Source organism: Sycon ciliatum, chromosome 12 (genome assembly GCF_964019385.1).
Source record: "Sycon ciliatum chromosome 12, ocSycCili1.1, whole genome shotgun sequence".
In the NCBI taxonomy this organism is placed as follows: Eukaryota; Metazoa; Porifera; class Calcarea; order Leucosolenida; family Sycettidae; genus Sycon; species Sycon ciliatum.
Window position 1 is genome coordinate 19648309 of NC_088654.1, and position 22049 is coordinate 19670357.

The 22049-nt window shown below is 47.7% G+C and overlaps 1 protein-coding gene across 1 annotated transcript in view; it reads right to left on the reverse strand.

Annotated features, from left to right (window-relative positions):
- The window catches only part of LOC135828877 (uncharacterized), a 197871-nt gene that overhangs the window by 98847 nt on the left and 76975 nt on the right, over positions 1–22049 (reverse strand). The window contains exons 4-6 of the mRNA XM_065341309.1: positions 19704–20000; positions 6610–6903; positions 1901–2200 (exon numbers count right to left, since the gene is read on the reverse strand). Of these exons, the coding sequence (XP_065197381.1) occupies positions 1901–2200; positions 6610–6903; positions 19704–20000 (891 nt within the window). The remainder of the gene's footprint in view (positions 1–1900; positions 2201–6609; positions 6904–19703; positions 20001–22049) is intronic.

The following is a 22049-nucleotide window of genomic DNA, read 5'->3' on the forward strand; positions in this document are numbered from 1 at the left end:
GAGCAGAGAGTCTATGTGACGCCCATCCACTTAGCATGTCTATTTACTTGGTGTTGTGCGAGCAATTCATGACAAATTCACGCCGCGAATTCAGCAGAGTGCTTTTGTCTGCAGTGATGATCTCCAGCTTCTCCGCCATGCAGCCCTTGGAGGCTGGGCTGTATGAGCTGGCCCTCTTTCTCACTTTCCATTTGATGCTGTGGTCTTTCCCATCGTTTTCAATGTCCATATGTGGTCCGAGAGCTCCGTGCTGTGCAGGTATCTTACATGGCACATTGACAGCTTGTGGTTGTTATGCCGCTGCTTGAATAGTGCTTATTAGACCTGTGCGCACATCTTTCTTCGCTCTCATTCTCCTGGGTGGCTACAACAGCCAGTGCATGCCGGAGAATATGGTGTGGTGTGTGTCACGTGTCAAAAAGAATGATTGAAAAAATCAAAGATCAAAAATTGGGATCCATTGGCCAGAAAAAGCCACTTCAATCAGCTGTGTGGTGTAAACCAGGCTAAAATTAGTGGCGGTTAATTCATCAGCCTTGCAAACTGTTGAATGCTGTAATTCCAGCGAACTAGATTCTACGTGTATGTCCAACATAGCTTGTTCGCCATCATCGCATCACTGATGGGCACTTGGAAGTCGAAGTGTGTGTGTGTGTGTGTGTGTGTGTGTGTGTGTGTGTGTGTGTGTGTGTGTGTGTGTGTGTCGGTGCGTATATAGCTTTCATGGCTGAGGTTGTTGGTACGTCTGTTGGCCCTGGGTTCCCAGTACCCAGTTGCCGAGGCTGGTTGGTAAAATAACTCCAATTTCACTTCAAGGTACCAATGCATCTAGTGTCTGCTGTTATCAAAGCAGCGTGCTGTCTATACTGGTTACCCCAGCAAGTGTAGGGTGTGCATAGGTAACTGTCTTGGCCGTCCTATTCCGATGTACTCCGTGTGGTGTAGACCAGGTGTGCATTGGGGGGGGGGGGGGGGGGTCGATTCACATGGCTTCGCCAGTTGTGTGGATTAGACAGTTATCTGGCGCTTGTCTTGATCTGTTTCAATCAAAATCAGATCCGCTATCGTTGCTATGAAGAGAAAATCTGTGGGTGCACATCCAGTGCATTTGCAGATTTGCGTGCTTCTCTTGCGACGGGCGTATACATGGTACATGGTACATGGTGTGTGCGTGTGTGTGCATGTGTGCGTGTGTGTCCCTATGTGTGAGCATGCCTGTGTGCACGTGTGCATGTGTGTGTGTGTGCGCGCGTGTGTGTATGTGTGTGTGTGTGTGTATGTGTGTGTGTGTGTGTGTGTGTGTGTGTGTGTGTGTGTGTGTGTGTGTGTGTGTGTGTGTGTGTGTGTGTGTGTGTGTGCTGGGAGTATTTTGGTATGCCGTCGTTAATGTCGGAGGTCGTACGCTCTCACCGTTTATGCTGGCTTGGCCACCTTGGGCGAATGGAGGATTCCCGTCTCCCCAAGTGCGTTCTGTTTGCTGAGGGACTCAACGCAAAGCCCAGGCACGGTGGGACATCGCTGCTGCTGATCTGAATGCTCGGTGCATGACAGGTGACTTGTGCAACTTGGCGCAGGGCAGACGAGACTGGCGCCTCATGTGCAATCATCCCCGACCAGCTCTGGAAAAGCCTATAGTGTTCATTTGCGGTTGTGGCAGGGACTTCTGTTGGCCCAACGATTCAACTCGCCACAGGAAATACTGCAACTCCTGATGCCATCATTGCACGGAGCAATGGGCATCCAAAGGTCGCAAGGTGTGCTGGGGGGGGGGGGGGGGGAGGAGGGAAGCGTGAGTGAGTGCAATGTGTTGATATAGAACACAGAACATCATATCATCATCTCGTGCCACACTGCATTACGAAAACAGTTAAGATCTCTATCTTTTCAAAAACGAACTTACATTGTACGTCAACTTCGACTGATGTATCAAGGGATGAAATCACTTGGTTATTTTCAGCTGTGCAGGTATATACAGCCGATTTGTTACGGTTAATGTTCTGAAATGTATGACGGAGGGTTACTTTTTTCAAATCATTTATCACCGTCCCTACAGGTAGATTTTTAAGTTCTGTTCCATTCGCATCCAGAATCTCCAATGCTGGCGCCGGATTTCCATTAGCATCACAGTCAATACTAAAGTTAGTTCCTTCCTTCACATGTATGATGGAGTTGTCTTCAGGGTAGGTGATAATTGGCGGAGCTGTGCAAGTGAGAAAGAAAAGAATGGTAACCCAGTACATCACACAGGATAGTCGTTGCGAGGAGTAGGTTTGCCTATTAATCATGCAGATATGCACAGGCATTAGTTTTTGGGGATTGTACTTCATCCGTTCAAAAACTTCGTGATGGATTTTGACGGATAGGAAAACGCTTAGAACAGCTCAAGAACAGTTTGTATCGACTGAAAATCACGGGACGAAAATGAGCAGGAAAGGAAAAAACTGCAAAATTTCAAGTCCCAAAAAACACTTTCCACGAAAGAATCCACCAAGCAAAAGGAGTGTGGGCATCCGAAATCCCACCAGGACTCCACTGGCAGTTTTTTCACGATGACGACGTAAGCGGCAGGGCAGGGCCTCACAAATCCGACAGACTTCCACAACGCTTGACCAGTGCACTCATGACGACGAAAGATAGAAGTTTCAGTTCCCATCATTCTGTCATTGCGACTTTCCTTCCTCCGCACTCCCTCGTCCACTCCACTGTAAACAACGAGTCGTTCCAGCACTCCACCAACCCATCTGCAATTCCTACCACTTCATTCTTTGAGCTTGGATGTTACAGCACTCGAGGGACAGCTACTCCACTGCGAGTGGTGGACCACGGCCGACGCAGCAGTGACACTATCGAAATAGATTGTCCTGCAAGCTACATCACGATTCCGCGTTCCAATCATGCAGCACTACCTTGGCTGTGTGCGAGGGTGCTCCATGGTCGACACTGGATACACCAGAGTCGCCCTAGGCAGGCAGAAAACTTTGAAGAAAGCCAAAAACCGGAGCTCAGAAAGTGTAACCTGCTCCCAAGGAGCACAAAACACACACACACACACACACACACACACACATCATTTTGACCTTTCAACTCCCATCGTGATTTCATCATTCCTCTTGCAGTAAAATCCAAAAACTACACGCAAACATTCAGTCACTTTTGCATCAATTGTTACACCGAAAAATGTTGGTGGCGCAAGGAGAAGCTTGTCGTTTGGAGTGACAAGTGATCACCGCTGCTTTTCCTTGTCAGAGTCAACAATACACTTTGTTCTGCAGCATTGGGAGTGCTGTTGGAGTAGAAATTGCTGACTAGACGTCGCGGAGGGGCGAGCTTTCCTGCGCAGGTATCAGTTTGGACGTATTTCAGAATGGACGAGTGGAAAAATTCAAAATTGTTTATTTCAAGAAAACCCAAAAGGATGATGGGGGACATGTCCTCAGGGCTAGAAGAGGTGTTCTACTATCTGCCGGTGTATAGTGTTTGCTAATTGAGGACGTAGCTCGCTGTTTTATCAGCGCTTGTAATTTGGCTATTTTCGAGACGATCATTTGTGGCGTCAAGGGATGATTGCCCTCGTCTTCTGGTATGCTGGCGTGGCTAAGTGGTGCTGCCCCAAGAACTCTTCTAAGGTGAGGTAATGTTGGCTTGATGGAGTTTTGTTCGTAGCTTGTTCTTGTACGCTGTGCCGTGGCTCGTTTGTAGACCCATAAATCGTGCCAATATTGGGCCAATATTGAGGGGTATGCCAATTTCATAGTTCCCTTCAAAAGATTTTGTGCGGGCTTTGGAATGTCGATCTACACCCCAAAGCAAACCTACCTGTAAAATTTGAACAAAATCTGAGAGATCGACTTGCACATATGTTCTGGTTTTCTTAGACATGCTCTATTAAGGATGCGAGAGAAAGTGCGCAAAGTGAGTGTGAAATGTTGGTTTTAAAAAGGAATAATAAGAAACACAAGGAAAGAAAGTAAGACAGAAAAGAAAAGAACAAGCATGTAAATCAATGATTGCACATCAAAGATGTACCAGTGCAGTCGAACTGATACTTAGCAATGTTGCACCATTCAAGAGCTTGCAAGGCTGAAGAATTGACCGCCACTAATCAGCCTGGTCTACAGCACACAGTTCTTGAAGTGGCTTTTTCTGGCTATCTGATCCCTCACTTCTTTACCCGTCCACCTATCAGACCACAAAAACCGGCGTGCACTGGCTGTTGGTAACCACCCAGGATTATGAAAGAAAGTCAGAAGTCCGAGAAAGAGAAGAATGACGTGTATGTCCCTAATCGTCTGGAATTGAAACCTCAACCTCTCGATTAGAAATCGACTGCACATGCCATTGCACCACATGGGACACACTCTCACACACTCACACACACGCGCATGCGCACACACACACGCGCACACACAAACACACACACACGCACACTCACACGTAAATGCATACTCACATACACTCGCACTCACATACATACACACGCACACATGCATACACACAAATAAATACATACTTCCTCCGCGCTTAAAAGTGTCGCTTCTCAGAGCGATTTCGAATTTATTTTGTGCACTCGAAGGGCAAAGAAATCAGCTAGAAATTGAAGCAGAGCATTGTCGACGCACCAAGCTTTAGTTTGTGGCCTCCTGCTTCGCTGCACGTGCAGGTAAGGTCGACGTCTTGATCAGATTTTGAGGCAGACTCTTCAGCAGTCAACAAGACGCTGAACAAGACGCACGTTCAAATTCATGTCAAGAAAATTCGTTTTCCAGCGATCCATGCCTCCAGGTGGCAACGACTTTCCAGCGCTATAGGCCAGGGAACACGATAACGGTCGGACATCTGACATTTTCCGACCGTTTTCGATTCAAATCCGGCGCTTTTTACTTGAACGGACAATCTGTCCGACCAAAATGATTGAATAGTGTCGCTGGAAAAGAGAACGACAGAGGACAATGGCGCTGTGGCTGGGAAGAAGTCTCAAGAAGTAAGAGCAGCAACCTGTGACAAGAGGGTTTTACGGCATGGCAGGGAGCTGTCCACTTCAGTGTAGCTCCAGTTTGAGCGTAGCAAACGATCGAGAAGGAGTTTTGAAATGATTTTTTTTCTCGCTTCCCGATGAAGCTAGGAACTACTCTGCGACGCGTTTGTACGATCCGAAAAATTGAAAACGTCCGTGTTCCAGGGGAAACGAAGCGTCAGAAATGTACCAGCTTGCGATATGCCTCTATCGAAAGGAGCAGTCTTCTCGCTATCCAGTCAAGTACGCTCCTGTCGAAAAAGCGCCGTGCAAGATCGATGCAGCAACAGCAGCTAAAGTTAGTCATAAATTCGCGTAGAATCTACCTGCTGTTCAAAGAGCACAACACGGTTGCAAAGATGGGATCCTTCAGCCAACTCGAGTACTCGTAGTGACATGGTGTCGCTGGCATCAAGAACGGGCGAGCATGCAGGTGCCCACTTTGTCTTTTGCTGATTTCATAAAAATTACTTTGTCGCCGAAAAACAAGCTCAAATCCGATAATTATGTGCAGAAACACTGCACACTCACAGTCACACAGTCCCAGTTACTGTGTTTGCTGCACAATGCACAGGGATTTGAATCAGTGTTGCATCTACTTGAGATCTGTGTGATGTGACTTGTACTTTTGTAGCACCGCAGTGAAATACTAATACTAGCATCAAGAGTATGTACCAACGTAAATGTACGTGTATGAAAGTGGTGGAAAAATAAGAGTCCCTGACATGTACATGTATCACAAAATCTGCCAAATCACAGTGTCCGGCCATGTCCGACCGTTTCCAGAAGTGGCAGGACATTGTGTCAGAGCGATTTCAAAATCTTATCGTGTTCCCTGTAGGCCATATAGGGTAAGCAGTTCCGCACCTTCTTTCCTTGGCAAGCACCTTGCTGATTTTGTTGGTGTTTTCAGACCCGCTACCTTTGCAGCAACATGCGCCACAAGTAGCGCATTATTTTTTGGAATTTGAGAACATAATTTTTTTTTCTTGCCATCGTCAACTTCAGCATTTCGTATTCAGGAGAGATACCAGGATTATTATACCCGCGCTTGCAGTATTGATAAATGCCCACGCGAACGATGTGGGACGGCACGAACTCCAGAAAGCGATATGCGCTCTGGGGCGGAATAGAGCGGAGCGCGATGAATTTGTATGGTGCTGAAGAGAGCTACGACAAACTCCGAGGCCACTACTGCTTCAGTTACAAGTGGACATTGTGCAGGAAGGGTCGCACCGACGTTCGGACCCCGGAAACAGCGATTCCGACATTCTCACTAAGACAAGACAAGTCACAAACATTGCAATGTGCAAAGCGACAATTTTAATGATACGGAGGAAGTACACACTCACACATACATACACACTCACACGTGCATACACACACACACATACATACCAACTCACACATACATACCAACTCACACATATATACACACTCACACATACATTCACACTCACACATACATACACACTCATACATGCATACACACACGTGCTCGTGTAGACATCCACAGTCACGTAGATCCCAATAGCATTGATGTAAAACACTGGAATCTCCACACATAAGGATGGAAACTGTTAAGTTTCACTTACAGAGAACAGACACTGTGATGGTGGTGGTGGCACTTCCACCAGCTGTGCTTGCAGTTACTGTGTAATCACCGGATGCCTCACGAAGCATACCGGACAATGTTAACGTTGCAGTGAGACATGTTGAATTTCCAGTTCCAAGGGATTTAGACGTGGTTAAACCTGTTAACTGAGGGTTGGTCCAAGAGATCTCCGTAGCCGTGGGATGAGGATGTTGAGTTTTCAAAAAACATGCCGTGATGGTTTGACTACCAGCACTATATATAATTTGTGGCATGGCTTGAGCTATCGGTATCTCTGTGGAGCAACAAAATAGAGGATTCATATATTATTATAATATTCGACGAGGAGACAACAATTTTGGTAATAAGGAGGACGAGCTGAAGTGATATTTGGATTACTTTATTAAACAATGTAAGCGATGGAGACGATGCGAAAACAATCTTAAAGTTAAGGAAAAACACATGCAAGAAGAAAAACAGCGATTGAAAAAGGACGATTCGAACAAGTTTTCGTACAACACTCTTCGAGTAGTGAAGGAGAAGGTGAGCTGGGTGCCGATGAGAGCGAGTGTGAGGGTGTGTGCGGGAGTCGAGACTGTGTGCGTAAGTTTCGTAATACCAAATCTTCAGTGTACATTAATTTTGGTCTCTAGTACCGACTGCTGCCGTACTTATTCTGATTCCTTTTTCTGTTTTGTGCCGTGCTCGTCATGGTTATCTGTTGCAGTTAAAAGTTTTGGAAGCAATTTGTCAGCACATTCATAAGCCGAACTTGTGTGTCCAGAAAGATACTTCCTCCGCATACAAAAACTTCGTGACTTTTTTTAATGCTGCGCACAGCTCTGGAATTGTTCCGTTTGACTCGGAATAACACTTGTGGCATTGTCTAACCTGTTTACAAGCTATATACAAAGAAAAAAACAACTCAGACGAATGAGATTGAGTTTCTTCAGTCTTTGTCGCTCATGTCATTGTCACCTGACGACGCCGACTTCGCATCGCCAACAGTCGCTGCTTGCGCTCGCATTTCGATCAGATTCTTGTCACCTGCAGTGATGATCTGACGCTGGACTTTGGCTATGTCCTCTTCATCTCTAGAGCTGTGTACGAATCGGTGTCGACTATATTCAATTGTTCAAATCCCGCGACCTCCATTATGCCGTGAAACGAGTCGTACAAGCACATCCACACGCTTCGCATTTTCTCGCCAGGATAATCCTAGCAAGCATTCTACAATGGCTTCGAGGAGGTCCCTGCGATTCCCCTTGGCGACAAAGGAGACGTCTGACTGGAGAGAGGCGAAGAAAGCCAGGCCATTGACATTCTTGTTGTCCCTGCCTATTTGGCACGTGTGTGCCCCTTTTGGCACGTGTGTGCGGACCGCGCACGGACTGCGCCGGTTGCGCATGCTTGCATGATTATCATACATGTTCTTGTTGTTGTGCGCATGCTTGCATACTTATCGTACGCATTCTGGTTGCCCTCCTGAACTTGTCCTTTGCAAGCAGATAAATTCCCCAAGACTGGAAAGATGCCATGATCTCCCCCTTCCCCAAGTCAGGAGACCTCTCCCAGCCAGCAAATTACCGGCCCATCTCTCTGCTCAGCATATCCTCAAAAATACAAGAAAAATTGTTCACTCTTCCCTCTACAAACACATCTCACCACACTTACCTTCCAACCAATCCGGATTCAGGGAGAAAGATGGCACGGAGCTGCAACTTGCTCGACTGGTGCATGAAATTTCGGACGCTCGTGACTCGGGAAAGCATGAAACAGCTTGCTTTTTTGACCTGAGCAAAGCCTTTGACCGAGTATGGCATCAGGGCCTGAGGGCCAAACTCAATCACTACGGTGTCCAGGAAGCAGCACTGCGATGGTTCCCGGCGTACTTGATTGGGCGCAGGCAGCGAGTGCGAGTTGAGGGCACAACATCAGCCTTCCTCCCCATCCCGGCCGGAGTGCCTCAGGGCTCAGTCCTGGGACCACTGCTGTTTCTGGTGTACACCATCGACCTGCCTGGCGCTTGCGAGAACGCTGGCACCAGGTGCAGCCAGTTTGCTGACAACACAGCCCTCGTCTGCTCCGGCGGCTCTGCCGCACACTGCGAACTGCTACTGCAGAGCAGCGTGTCAGCCGCCGCTGGATGGTTGGAGCCCTGGCACCTCCTAATCAACACTGCAAAAACGGTAGTCCTCACCTTCTACAACAGAAATCGCCCCCCCCCCCCCCCCTCGCCATCTCCCATGCATAGAGCTCAACAATGCACATCTCAGAAATGTCCTGCAACATCGCCACCTCGGCATCATCTTTCAGCACGACCTAAGGTGGTCAGCCCACCATGACTTTGTGCTGAAGAAAGCTGTAAAATCTTTTAATATTCTCTTTAGGCTCAAATCAACTCTACACACTAAATCGCTCTTCCTCATTTACAAAACATATATCCTGCCTATAATTGAATATGCATGCATTGCTGTCACCCCGCTTTCAATCACAGCCCTTGACCGTCTTGAGCGAATCCAGCGCAAGGCGGCCAGATTTTGCCTCCGTCTCCCCCTCTACACTCCTCTGAATCATTGAACACTACTCCATCGGCTCAAATGGCCGACAATGTTCTCTCGTCGCAAAGTGAAGCTCACCCTTCTTGCACACTCTGTAACAGGTTTAATAGAATTTGAAAAGTAAGAGACCTGGTTGAGCGTGCCTCAACCAGTTATATGCAAAAGGTGATAGTATACATGTGGCAATGGCGCCAATGAAGGTGCAAATAGACAGGCGTAAGATGCAAGAGGTGCAAGGGAGTGTAAAGTTATTGCGAACAGGGGGACAACTGTTACATCATCCCGCTCCTATGGAGAGGAAGGAGCTTACAACCCAAATGCTCAAGTGGAATAGAGTACAATAAGCGCAAACACGTGCGAGACAAAAAAAGGTTTCGCACTGAAGTAACACAATAAGACGACTGAAACTCCATGCAATTAAAAATAAGTGTAATAAGCTAATAAAAATGTAAGGTGAAAACTAGATATCCCTATTTCAATAGCACCTCGCATTATTTCTTCTTGCGCAGCTATGCGCAAAGTGTCGGACGAACGAGGAAAACTGATTCCAAAAGGAAATTCGACACTCAACACGATGAGCTACATGGCAAATGCGTGCAATCAAGGGAAATGCCCGAAAAATCCTTGCCGATTTTGCCACATCATGACATAATATTATGTGGACTCAAACGAAAGCTGAGGGCCTCAGCTACATGCTGAGCCACACGAGAAGGCTCTGCACAGCTTCTGTGCAGCTACAGATCGATCTATGGACGCGCCTTTCCGTGGTGCCACGCATTTACGCGATTTAGCGTTAGCACTTTTTGACAGGTCAAGTCACGTGACTGAAGTGCCTACTATTATGTAATACTTTACACATCCCTTGTTCACACTTTTAGACTGCGTTTACACGGAGACGAAACGAAATGGTACGTAAATGTGCGGGCCTCGAATCGTTTTCAAACCAAAAACGAAAAACGAGCGATTGGGCTGGAGTTAGCACGTGCTGGCTTGGCGCAAGGGCGGGAAGCAACACATTAGTTGGAGTTGGCACGTGCTGGCGGGCGCAAGGGTTGGATATTTCCCGCGAAATACAGTCCCGCACGGAATGGTTTTCATGACAGCGTTCCTGTTTCCGACCATTTTCACTGTGTTCACCGTTTACATGAGAACGAAAACAGTTTGAAAACGTTTCAAAACAAGTGCGTTTCAATTTTGTCCCATTTTGGTATCGTTTTCGGGCGTTGTCGTGTAAACGATAGTAGCAAATGCAACGACTTCGTTCCGGTTCAGCCATACTTTGTTGTCGTGTAAATGCAAATCATTGTCAATCGTTATCGTGTAAACGCAGCCTTAATTATGCAGTTATTTTAAGAGAGCATGCCTGAGAAAACCAGAACAATTGTCGATCTCTCCGATTTCGCTCAAATTTCGCAGGTAGGTTTCCTTTGGGGTGTAGATCGACTGTGCAAAGCCCTTGAAGAGCTTCTGAAGGGAACCTTGAAATTGTCATACCCTCAAAAATCACATAATTTATGGGTCTACAGATGAGCCACGCCACAGCGTACACGAACAAGCTACGAACAAAACTCCATCAAACCAACATTGTGGTAGTCATGCATTGTACATCACGGCTGTAGTGCTGATGTGCACAGTCATGGTAACAGTGCATTGTGTAATGCTCTTGGCCATATACTGCTGTTGGGCTGGTTTTGCAGATGAAGAATCTGAGAGACACAATGGCTTGCTGCCTATTCTTTCCGTGTGCTTAGTCTGGATTCTTGCATGCTTACATTGGCGCAGTGAACAGGCACAGATTTGTCGCCATGTCTGCTTCCAAAGGCAGAGCGCCGAAGGAATTTGTATGACTTTTCCAGCAACATCGGAGCCGATTTCGAATTGTGGCGCGAGGACATTGATGATTACCTGGAAATTTGTGGAGTTACGACGGCAGCTGATAAGAAGAGGCTGTTTCTGAACCTTGCAGGCCTCGCTGTCAGGCGTATTGTTAAAGGAATTGTAGTGCCTACTCCACCAGCTCAGGCCGATGGCAGTGCCGGATGTGAGTACAAAGCTCTGACGGATGCTGTAATTGCTCATTTTCGTCCTGCCACAAACACAACGTCGGAGCGCCACCGGTTCCGTCAGCTTCGCCAGAATGAGGGCGAGTCTGTCACATCGTTTGTGGAATGCCTGCTCGAAGCAGCTGATCACTGTAAATTTGCGTCTACTGCCGTGGACACCATCGATCAGGGACAAATCCGTGATCAATTGAATGAGGGCCTGTGATCTCAGGAGCTACGTAAAGAACTTCTCAAAGAGTCAAAGTGGACACTAGCCAATGCTGTTAGCAAAGCCGTGGCACTCGAGTCCTCTATCACAGACAGCAAGCTTTATGGTGATGCTGCAGCCACTCCATTGTCGAATTCATTCTCTCAAGTTCACCCTGTTTCACACTGCCAGCCTGCCTCTGCGCACAAGAAGCTTGGGAAGTGCAAGTACTGTGGCCGCTCGCATGCACGAGGCAAGCATCATTGCCCTGCAGTGGATTCTAATTGTGGCAACTGCTCAAAAGTGGGCCACTTTACAACAGTATGCCTGTCTCCCAATTCTGATAATGCGCGCATGACATCCGAACAGGTGGAGGAGGTTGACGCCAACTATTTCTGTGATTACGAATTCTCAGTGGATACTTCTCAGCACCAGGAATTGCTTCGTAAGACGCTGATCGTCAACGGCCGTCCCTGTGAAGGACTACAGGATACTGGTGCTACCCGATCTGTGCTAATCGATGATGTTGTCCAGCCAACGCAAACGAGTGATCGAATCTTAAAAGTGCACAATGGTGGCATCATCTCGACAATCGGCATGGCTGAGTTGACGGCGGATCACGCAGCATTGTATGTAGTTGTTTTGTTGTCCCAGTCGCGTCTGGCTGCCAAATCCTGTATGGCCAGGACGTCATCTCCGAACTGGAGTTGCTGACCTCTGCTGAAGTCAATGTGGTGAACGTGATGCCCATTTCTATCACAGTGGACCCTGACACCACTCCAACAGCACTCCCACCCCGTCGGCACGCTTTCAAGATCCGGGATGAAATTGCCAAGGAGTTGGATCGTCTGGTGAAGCATGACATAATCGAGCCAGTGCGAGAGACTACTCCATGGGTCTCACCGTTGGTGCCAATCAGGAAGTCAAGCGGGGCTTTCAGTCTCTGCGTGGACTACCCTGTGCTAAACAAGCGTAGTCCGGGAGCATCACCTACTTCCCACCGTTGACGAAATCAATGCTCAGCTGGACGGTGCAACAGTGTTCTCCGTTCTGGATGCTGAATCTGGCTTTCACCCACCCTTTGACAGATGAATCTCGTCCATTCACAACTTTCGCAACGCACAAGGGCCTCTTCAGATACAAGAGACTCCCATTTTGGCACTGCTTGTGCACTGGAGATAATTATTACAACGCGTGGTGCCTGACATCCTTGCCAGCCTACCTGGAGTCGTTGTCTATATAGACGACATTCTCATCTATGCCTGCAATCAACAGGAACACGACGAGCGCATGGCTGCCGTACTCCGTCGTTTGAGCGAAGCCAATCTGCGCTTAAACTGGGAGAAGTGTTGTGTATGCCAGTCAGAAATCAAGTACTTGGGACCCTGGCTGAGCAAGGATGGTGTGCGTCCTGACGGTGACAAGCTTCTGGCAATCCAACAGTTGCAGCTGCCGCAGACGTTCACAGATGTACGTCGTTTCCTTGGTACGGTGATATACCTTGGCAAATTCATACCGCAGCTCTCACAGACAACTGAGCCGCTGAGGAAACTGGCTGAGCGACAACCGTTGGTTGTCGTTGATGATGAGCTGACAGCCGCATTCACCGATGCGAAGATAGCCGTGGCCTCGTCGCTCGAGTGCTTAGCGTACTTTAAGCCATCCTTGGGCGTCCCAACCAAGGTAACATGTGACGCATCTCCAATTGGTCTGGGTGCTATAGGGCTTGAAAGTGCTACGTCACAGCATAGCAACAATTTCAAAAATTCAAAAATTGGATCCACTTGGATCCAGTTTTTGTATGGATCCAAGCACATTTCAAGCCGTCTTACTCTCAGCAAGGTGATGTAACCAGTGAAACTGACTGATTTGGCTACTGGGGGCGGGGTTACAACTGGTGGCGATATAAAAGTCACACCTGCATGCGACATGAGTGGGTTGCTATGCACCCACATACTTAGGCAATAGCAAAGTCACACCTTAGTGGATCCAAAAATAGAAATCTCGTGTCAGTTTACTACTCTCTGGCCGTTTTGACGTCATCACTTTCAAGCCCTATTCTGTGGCAGCAAGACAAGAGTGGCACTTGGTTACCTGTCACCTGCGCCAGCCGTTCATTGTCCGATGTTGAATCCAGCTATTCCTCGTTGGAGCGCGAGATGCTTGGTATTGTATTCTCTCTGACTGGATTCCGACAGTATGTCCTGGGGAGATCTGTTCAAGTTGTGACCGACCACAAGCCCCTGATCTCAATCGTCTAGAAGCCGTTTGACGAAGTACCACCACAGCTGCAGCGCTGGATGGTCGCTCTCATGCCATATCAGTACACCTTGTCACATGCACCTGGGATGCAGATGGTGTGTGAAGACACATTGTCAAGAGCGCCTGTCCAAGACTCAACGGCCTCACCAGAAGAAGCCCGCTCGATGGCTGAGTTCATTGGCCTGGTCTTGGAAGAGTGCCCAGTCAATATCGACGATCTCGCCAAGGCGACTAGTGATGACCCACTGTTGCGCAGCATCCAGCAGCGCGTCTTGATGCAATCATGGTCACAAGTCACAGCCGCTGAAGAGCCATACTACCTTATCCGAGATCAGCTGACGACCATTGATGGCATCCTGCTATTCGGTAGCCGCTATGTAATACCAGAAGCTCTCCGACATGCTACTGCAGTACGATGCATATGATGCATGGCCCCCACCTTTGGCTGCTGGATGCTAGCCCGGTGGGTGCCTATCTCCAGCCTTCGGCCAAGTGCCGATGGATAATAATGATAAGAAGAAGAATAAGCGTCTAAGAGAGTTGCATGCAGAAGGACAAGGAGGTCATGATAGCATCCCTGCGCCACATACCTCCATGTACACTCCCTGGAGTGGTTACCTTTGTCAATCGACTGTAACGGTACGTAAAAGTGGAAGCTGTTAACTGCCTAAATCTTTGCAGGAGCTCGTCTGGTCTGTGAGCGGTCAGGGGTGAAACCTACAACTGAGACACAGAACAGGCGTAATGAGAACGGATGGTGAAAGAGGCAGCTTGCTAAGCTGGCCTAGCTCCGCAAAGATTACGGTCGACTTGGCGAATGGAGTTGGCAACGATTGACAAATGAGAGGGTACAAGACAAGCTAGCGATTAAAAACGAGGTCCTGAAAAAGGGACTTAAAGTTGTACTGGAAGAGGTGAAGCAGCAAATTCATGAATTCATGCTACATCCTCTGGGATCAAGCGCTCCCATGAACGACCCCGGCAGTTTCGACAGAATAGAACCTTTGAGAGAGACCAGAGACAAGTCTACCTTGAACTTCAAGGGGACGGCACTACACCCGCCAAACCATCAGACAGTACCTCACCTGACTCACAAGATGCTGTAGCCTTCTGGCAAGGCATGTGGTCCTCACCCGTGAACTATAATCAACAAGCAGAGTGGGTAACCACTGCGGAAAGTGACCTTCGAGAAGTTCAAGGACAAGATGAGATGTGTATTTTCATCACGGACGTGCCAGAGCTTTTAGCTGGCATGCCGTATTGGAAGGCGCCAGGCCCAGATGGTGTTCAGTGGTACTGGATGAAGACGTTTACTTCTTTGCATACGGCAATGGTCCGAATGCTTAACGCATGCCTGCAGGATGCCGAAGTGCCAACTTGGATGAATCATGGTCGCACAGTTCTGATCATGAAAGACCCTGGCAAGAGTGCATCTGATGTCACCAATTACCAACCAATTACCTGCCTTCCAGTCATGTGGAAGTTATTCTCCGGCATTCTGAGCAATAAGATCACAGCCCATCTTGAGGCGTCATCTCTGCTGCCTGATGAGCAGAAAGGCTGCAAGCGCGGAATGTTTGGCACTAAAGATCCGCCCGTCCTTGACCTGGCCGCTATAGCGGATAGCAAGCATCTCAGAAACAATTTGGCCATGGCATGGGTCAACTACAAGAAGGGCTATGACATGGTTCCTCACGATTGGATTGAGCGCTGTTCGGAGCTGTTTGGCATACACAAATCCGTACGCAGACGTATGAGTGTTAGCATGGCTCAGTGGAAGGTTGACCTTTGGAACGGCACCAACAACTTGGGATCGGCGCCCATTCAGCGCGGGATTTTGCGGGGTGAGTCCTTATCCCCACTGCTGGTCGTCATCTGCTCCATACCGATCACTATGGCAAATTTCTATCACCGCTGCCACCAATGTTGTAGCTCGCTTTTCTCTACCTGCTCCCAGTCCCGTGCCATCTCCACACTTGTACAAAGGGACGACGATAACTACATTTAGGAAGACTGTTTATTACAAGACGACGACGAAAACACATAACTAGACATGACGAACTGAAGACGAAGACATCATGAACCCAAGACGAAGACAGCTTTTCACACCACAGCAACACGCGCATGCACCAACATGACGTACACACGACGTACACAAAATAACGTACTACAACAGTCTTATGGAAGGTTGATGCAGCCTACTGTTTCAAGGACCAAAACCGTACCAAACTCAACCATCTATGGTACATGGATGACCTCAAGCTGTATGCAAAGAATGAAAATGGGTTGCTATCTCTTGTTCACACTGTTTATGACTGTACTTCCTCCGTATACAAAAACTTCGTGACTTTTTTTTGAAGGCTGCGCATAGCTCTGGAATTGTTCCGTTTGACTTGGAATAACACTCGTGGCATTGTCTAACCTGTTTATTTTATTTATTATTTTATTTATTCACAATCACGTGGCACTAGCCAATGAAATGGTGATGTGGGCGATAGCCAGCCATGGCGGTAATATAGCTAGAGGGGAGAAAGAAAAAGAATGAAAGGGGAACTGAAAAGCAAGAGGAGCTAGGGCAGGGCTGGATATCAACTAGTATGTTGCATTCTGCAGTAGCTGTGTGAATGTATTGTAACATTGGCAGGATTTTAGATGTTGTGGGAGGAGAGACCAATGGCGGTAAGCAAGGAAGAGAGGAGAGGTTATCATAGAGGCAGACCGCGCAATAGGGAAGCGGAGAGAGTTTCTGGTGCGCATGTCTTGAGATTGAGCAAACCAGCTTAGGCAGGAGAGAGCATGAAGAGGAGCAATGCCCAGCTTAATTTTATGAATTGTCTGGCATGCCAAAAAACGCACGCGGACCGAGAGCGGCACAGCAGAAGCAAGGCGGTATAAGTCTGCGCTTGGAGTCAGGCGAGGAAGCCGAAATAATATTTTCAAAAGACGCCTATGCATAACTTCGAGTCGAGCAATCAGTGTTTTAGAAATGCCAGCCCAAATTATGCAGCAGTAATCAAAAATAGGCAGAATGTAAGATGTGTAGATAACATGGCGACAGTCGGTGTGGAGGTGGGTGATGTGTGATGAGAGAAATCCCATTACTGAGCGTACAAGCTATATACAAAAAAAGCAAAAAAAAGCAACTCAGACGAATAAGATTGAGTTTATTCAGAGTCTTCGTCGCTCCTGTCATTGTCACCTGACGATGCCGACTCCGCATCGCCAAAAGTCGCTGCTTCCGCTCGCATTTCGTTCAGATTCTTTTCAGCTGCAATGATGATCTGACGCGGGACTTTGGCTAGCGTACTCTTCATTTCCAGAGCTGTGTACGAATCGAAGTAGTGGTTGCGACTTCGGCGATGATTTGTAAGAAAGGGTTTGCTCCCCACACCGGAGCTCGCGCTATTCCGCCGACTTTACTTGACACTTGACTGACTCACGACTGCCATCCAGAGCACACAAGAAGTCCATCGAACCTTCGACTCGGCAAACCTGCAAGAAAGCACCACTCCCTGCTCAATACACAGTGTTTCGGGGAATTCACCCCTCATCAGTTGAGCTTGAGTAGGCTGAGGAAGATTGTGCCTGAAGAGCACCACTTATATAGTGCTCTCCAGGCACAAACATCACCAGGGATACAAACTTACAGAGACGCTCCGTTTCCAGCGCGACAAACACCTCGTGAACACCAGATAGCAGCATGAGTCAGTGTCGCTCCTGGACGGTGAGACAGACGTCGAGGACCCTCGGTCATGTGTACGAATCGGTGTCGACTATATTCAGTCGTTCCAACCCGCGACCTCCATTATGCCGTGAAACGAGTCGCTCAAGCACATCCACACGCTGCGCATTTTCTCGGCAGGAGAATCCTCCCAGCATTCTACAACGGCTTCGACGAGGTCCCTGCGATTCCGCTAGGCCACAACGGAGATGTCTGACTGGAGTGGAGAGAGGCGAAGAAAGCCAGGTCGTCGACATTCCGATCCGGAGTGTGCACTGGTTGCACGACGACAGAAATGTTTCATCTTTCCGAGCGAGCGGAAACGATTAAATTTATGTTCTCACGCTGCGTATGGGGCCGCGCACCGCAAGTAGATCTACGAGCCTGGCCAGTTTTAGGGCAGTGATTGCCGCGTGAGTCGTGACTCCGTGCTCCAGGCGCGAGCTCCACTTCGTCACGGTGTCAGTTTCGAGCAAGTAAGTGTTAGTTTTTTTGTCATTTGACTCGTGAGTTCCTGTCGGCAACGTCCTCACACGCATGGCTTCCGTGGAGAATCTGTTCGAGATCAACCAAACCTACCTCAACATGAATGTGGGTTGTCGATGACAGCCTTTGGCTTTGGCGCGGTTCGTTGAACAGGTTCTTGCTCAAAAACACTGTTGAAAAAAGTCACGAAGTTTTTGTATACGGAGGAAGTAGTCAAGACATTGGCATGCAGTTTGGTGTGGCAAAATATCCGACGGTTGTTCTAAAGGCAGGAAAGCATGCAGCCTCTGAGGAGATCCTATTGCCCGACCGCTTATCTATCGTGTCGCTACAGCCAGAGGAAACGTACAAACACCTCGGATTCCTGGAAGCTGGAGGTATGGACCGTTCCAATATGAAGACGAAATCCTGCAGGAGTACAAGTGGCATGTGCGACGGGTACTCCGTTCAGCTCTAAACGGCGACAACATCATCACAGCCATCAACACCTGGGCTGGGGCTTTGATACAGTATATTGCTGGTATCTTGGCACGGGCGCAGGATAAGTTGAAATCTCCTGACAGAAGCAAGCTTATGACTATGCATGGAGCTCTCCATCCACGTGCTGATGTAGCCCATATGTACGTCAGTTGCAAGGAGGGTGGACGTGGTTTGAAAAGTATTCATAATGTTCTCAGAATGGCAATCTGCAGCGTTATGTGCTTCAGTCAGACGAGAAACCCCTGAAGGTGGCTGCGCCCATTCTGTGGCCACATCTGGATGCCCCACCAGACTCCTCACAGGTGGTGAAGTGTCGCCTTAAAAAAGAGCACCTCTTGGCGTGGACCCAGAAACCCTTGCATGGATAGTTTGTCCGGCAAACAGAACAACTGAAAAACGAGAACATCTGGAGTTGGCTGACAAAGGCTGGTCTGAAGAATACCACAGAGAGCCTGCTCATCGCGGCACAAGACCAGGCCTTTGCAACTAACCTGCTCCAGGCCCAAATCTTCCATCAGGGCGGAAGTCCCCTTTGTCAAATGTGTGGGAAGGCAGGCGAGTCGGTTGCCCATATCCTATGCGAGTGTTCGAAGCTCGCTGGACGGGATTACTTGGAGTGTCATAATCGGCTGGCCTCCCTGGTCCACTGGTTGCTCTGTTGTGTACATGGGATACCATGTGAAGACAAGTACTACAAGCACCATTGAAAAAAGATTCTGTGGGATTTCACCATCCGGTGCGATCTCTTCGTTGAGCACTGACGGCCTGATATTGTTCTGGTTGATGGACCTGCCAAGACGGCCCTGATCATTGACATTGCGGTACCTGGTGATCCACGAGTCGCTGAAAAGAAAGTTGAGAAACGTGCTAACTATCAACTTCTTTTTCGCGAAATCCATCGCCTATGGCAAGTTGAGACTCAGATTGTTCCTGTGCTAGTTGGGACTTTGGGCACTGTTTCCAAAAAGTTGCCAGGATACCTATCACCAGCTACTGCTCCCTGTCTGAATTGCAAAAGAATGCTCTCCTTGTCTCAGCAGCTATCCTGAATAAGGTCCTTGATTTGTAATGCTCTGGGGTGGGTGGTGGAGTTCTTTCGGTCCTATTTTCCTCCAAACCCTCTCGTGTTTCCTATGATCGATATTAATTTAAAAAAGGCAACACCATCTGATTACTTACTAAACACATAAATCCGTTCATTTCCTGACTTCATTCCGTAATAACCATTGTCTGCACGTACTGTATTTGTATAACAGAAAATATGCTACACATAAATAAACTTGTCTCGAGTCAACAGGCATGCATTTGAACACAGGAGACAATGTCCCAACCAACCTGCTGGAGAAGTGTCCACATTTATTTCCGTATAACCACCGATTCCACCAGATGAACGGTAAGCAACTCTAATGTTATATGTTTTACCAAAGGTCAATCCTGTTATCCAGTAGTCAGTTGCATTTACATTGTTTTTCATGTAGGGTGTGTCCGCTGTGAGTTTGTGTTGCACCACAAAATTAAGAAAACGTCCATTGAGCTCAGTAACCGTTGTTGAGTTCTCCCAAGTTATATGAATATGGGTTTGATTGGTATCCTTTGAGACCTCACTTACCATGCCTGGTTTCACCTCAGGAGCTGCAAGTTGAAAAGAGTCAGAAAACAAGTAGGAGCGAAACAGCTGTCTAGAGGCGTGGAACAATATTATCTCTCAACGGAAGTGTCCTTGCTGGTGTCTGTATGGTTCAGCTGAAGAGCGCGTGGTTGTGATGAGTTGGGAATGCAATGAATAGAAAACAAGTAGATAGAAATATTCCTGTGGACAAGGTCATTAACCCTTTCACCTCTTTGCTTATTCTTCGATACTCGTGAACATGGTGCCCATTTCGAGTTTGTGCCGCACCACGAATGCATCAAAACATCCATTGAGCTGAGAAAGCATTGCTGTTTCCAAAACGGTGTTCTGCCAAGTTATGTGAATGTGGGTTTGGTTAATTGGGTGAGTTTCAGCCCCCTTTGAGTTGGCTGGATTTACTAAAGGTGCTTTTAGGTGGCCATGAAGTCGAGACCCAAGGTCGGAGGAGCTCCCTAAACCTCACCACCTGGTCACAATTCAGGCTGTGCGTGCTTCCCCTAGTTGCATCTCATGTTTGGTACTTTTTTTAAGTGGTCTCTAGAAAAAAGTTGATCGAAATACACCTGTGGACTAGCTGATCAACTCTCCCCAAGAAATGTTGCATGGGGATGCTTGGCAAGAAGACGACGGTGCCAAGACCGGTAAGGCCATCATTTTTTATATCTATGTTTCGCGTCAGTTCAACTTCCAGAATCATATGCGAGAGGTGGAAAGAAATCAAAAGTTGCAAAATAATAAAAAAGGATCATCAGAGGTGTATATCACTTTATACCTCACTCCATATTCACCCACATACAATTCGCCATCTACATAAGTGGTGAATATTGCTGAATATTCACCGCTTATATTCACCACTTACCTCATATTCACCACTTATATTCACCACTTTTCGATACTCACATTGTACTGTAAAGAGAGCAGTACTCGGTGCTGCGCTTGATTCCTCTTCAGTCAGCGCACCGGAGTTATCGAGTGCCCTAGAAAATTTCTACGCTAACTTCCGTAGACAGGACTTTTCTCAGTACAAACGAAATAATTCCTTGCTTGCCATTGCCGCTGGATCCGCATGTGACCAGGTGCTGACAGTGAGCATCTTCACAGACGGAGCGTTCCAGCGAGCAAACAAGGTTTTCGACGCTCAACATGTCAATGGCCCGATGATCGCGGATCAAGTGACAAGCCAGGAATTTCGTTTGTACTCAGAACAGCCCTGTTCAAGGACGTTAGCGTAGAATTTTCCTAGGGCACACAACAGCTCCGAAGCGCTGCCTAAAAAGAAAAGAAGTGAGGGTAGAACCGCTTGGCTCGCTTTTATAAACCAACTCCCGAATTGGCGCGATGATCGCGGATTGGTCAAATCTTCGCGTGAAACGAAACCTCTCTCTGATTGGTTAAATCTTCGCGTGAAACGAAACCTCTCTAATGATTGGCTCCCGCCACAAAGCTGCACGAGCGTGTTCTCCATGATGATTGGCACGAGCGTGTTCTCCAAGGTCGTCACCTCCCATGCCACATGCACCAGTATGCGTACACGGTCAATTGAAAAAGATTCTGGACACGCCGCCCTCCGATTCAGGCAAGAACACGCCAGTCTGTCTGAAGGCTCAGTTAAAAAGCAACAACGACTTACGTTAGTTCTGCGTACATGTACATGTATGACCAACAGGACTCGTTTGTTGAGTTTTAGGGACGAGAGGGTGAATATGGAGAGGTATAAGTCTAATATTACCTTCAGGCTCGTGAATATGGGCGAATATTCACTAGTTATACAAACCTCGGCTTCGTCTCGGTTTGTATACTAGTGAATATTCGCCCATATTCACTCGGCTTCAGGTAATATTATATACGTACTGTACATACTACATAGCCTATTGACTATTGTCAATATCTCGTACATGGTGTACATTCGAAAGAAAAACCGTACATCGAAGCACAAAATCTGGGTTATCTGCAAGAGTAAATATTCACTTTGGACAGAGGAGGCAACCGTTGGTGCCCATGCTTCGCTGGATTATTGTACTCAGCCTTCAGCAACGGTGCAAAGAGCTCCG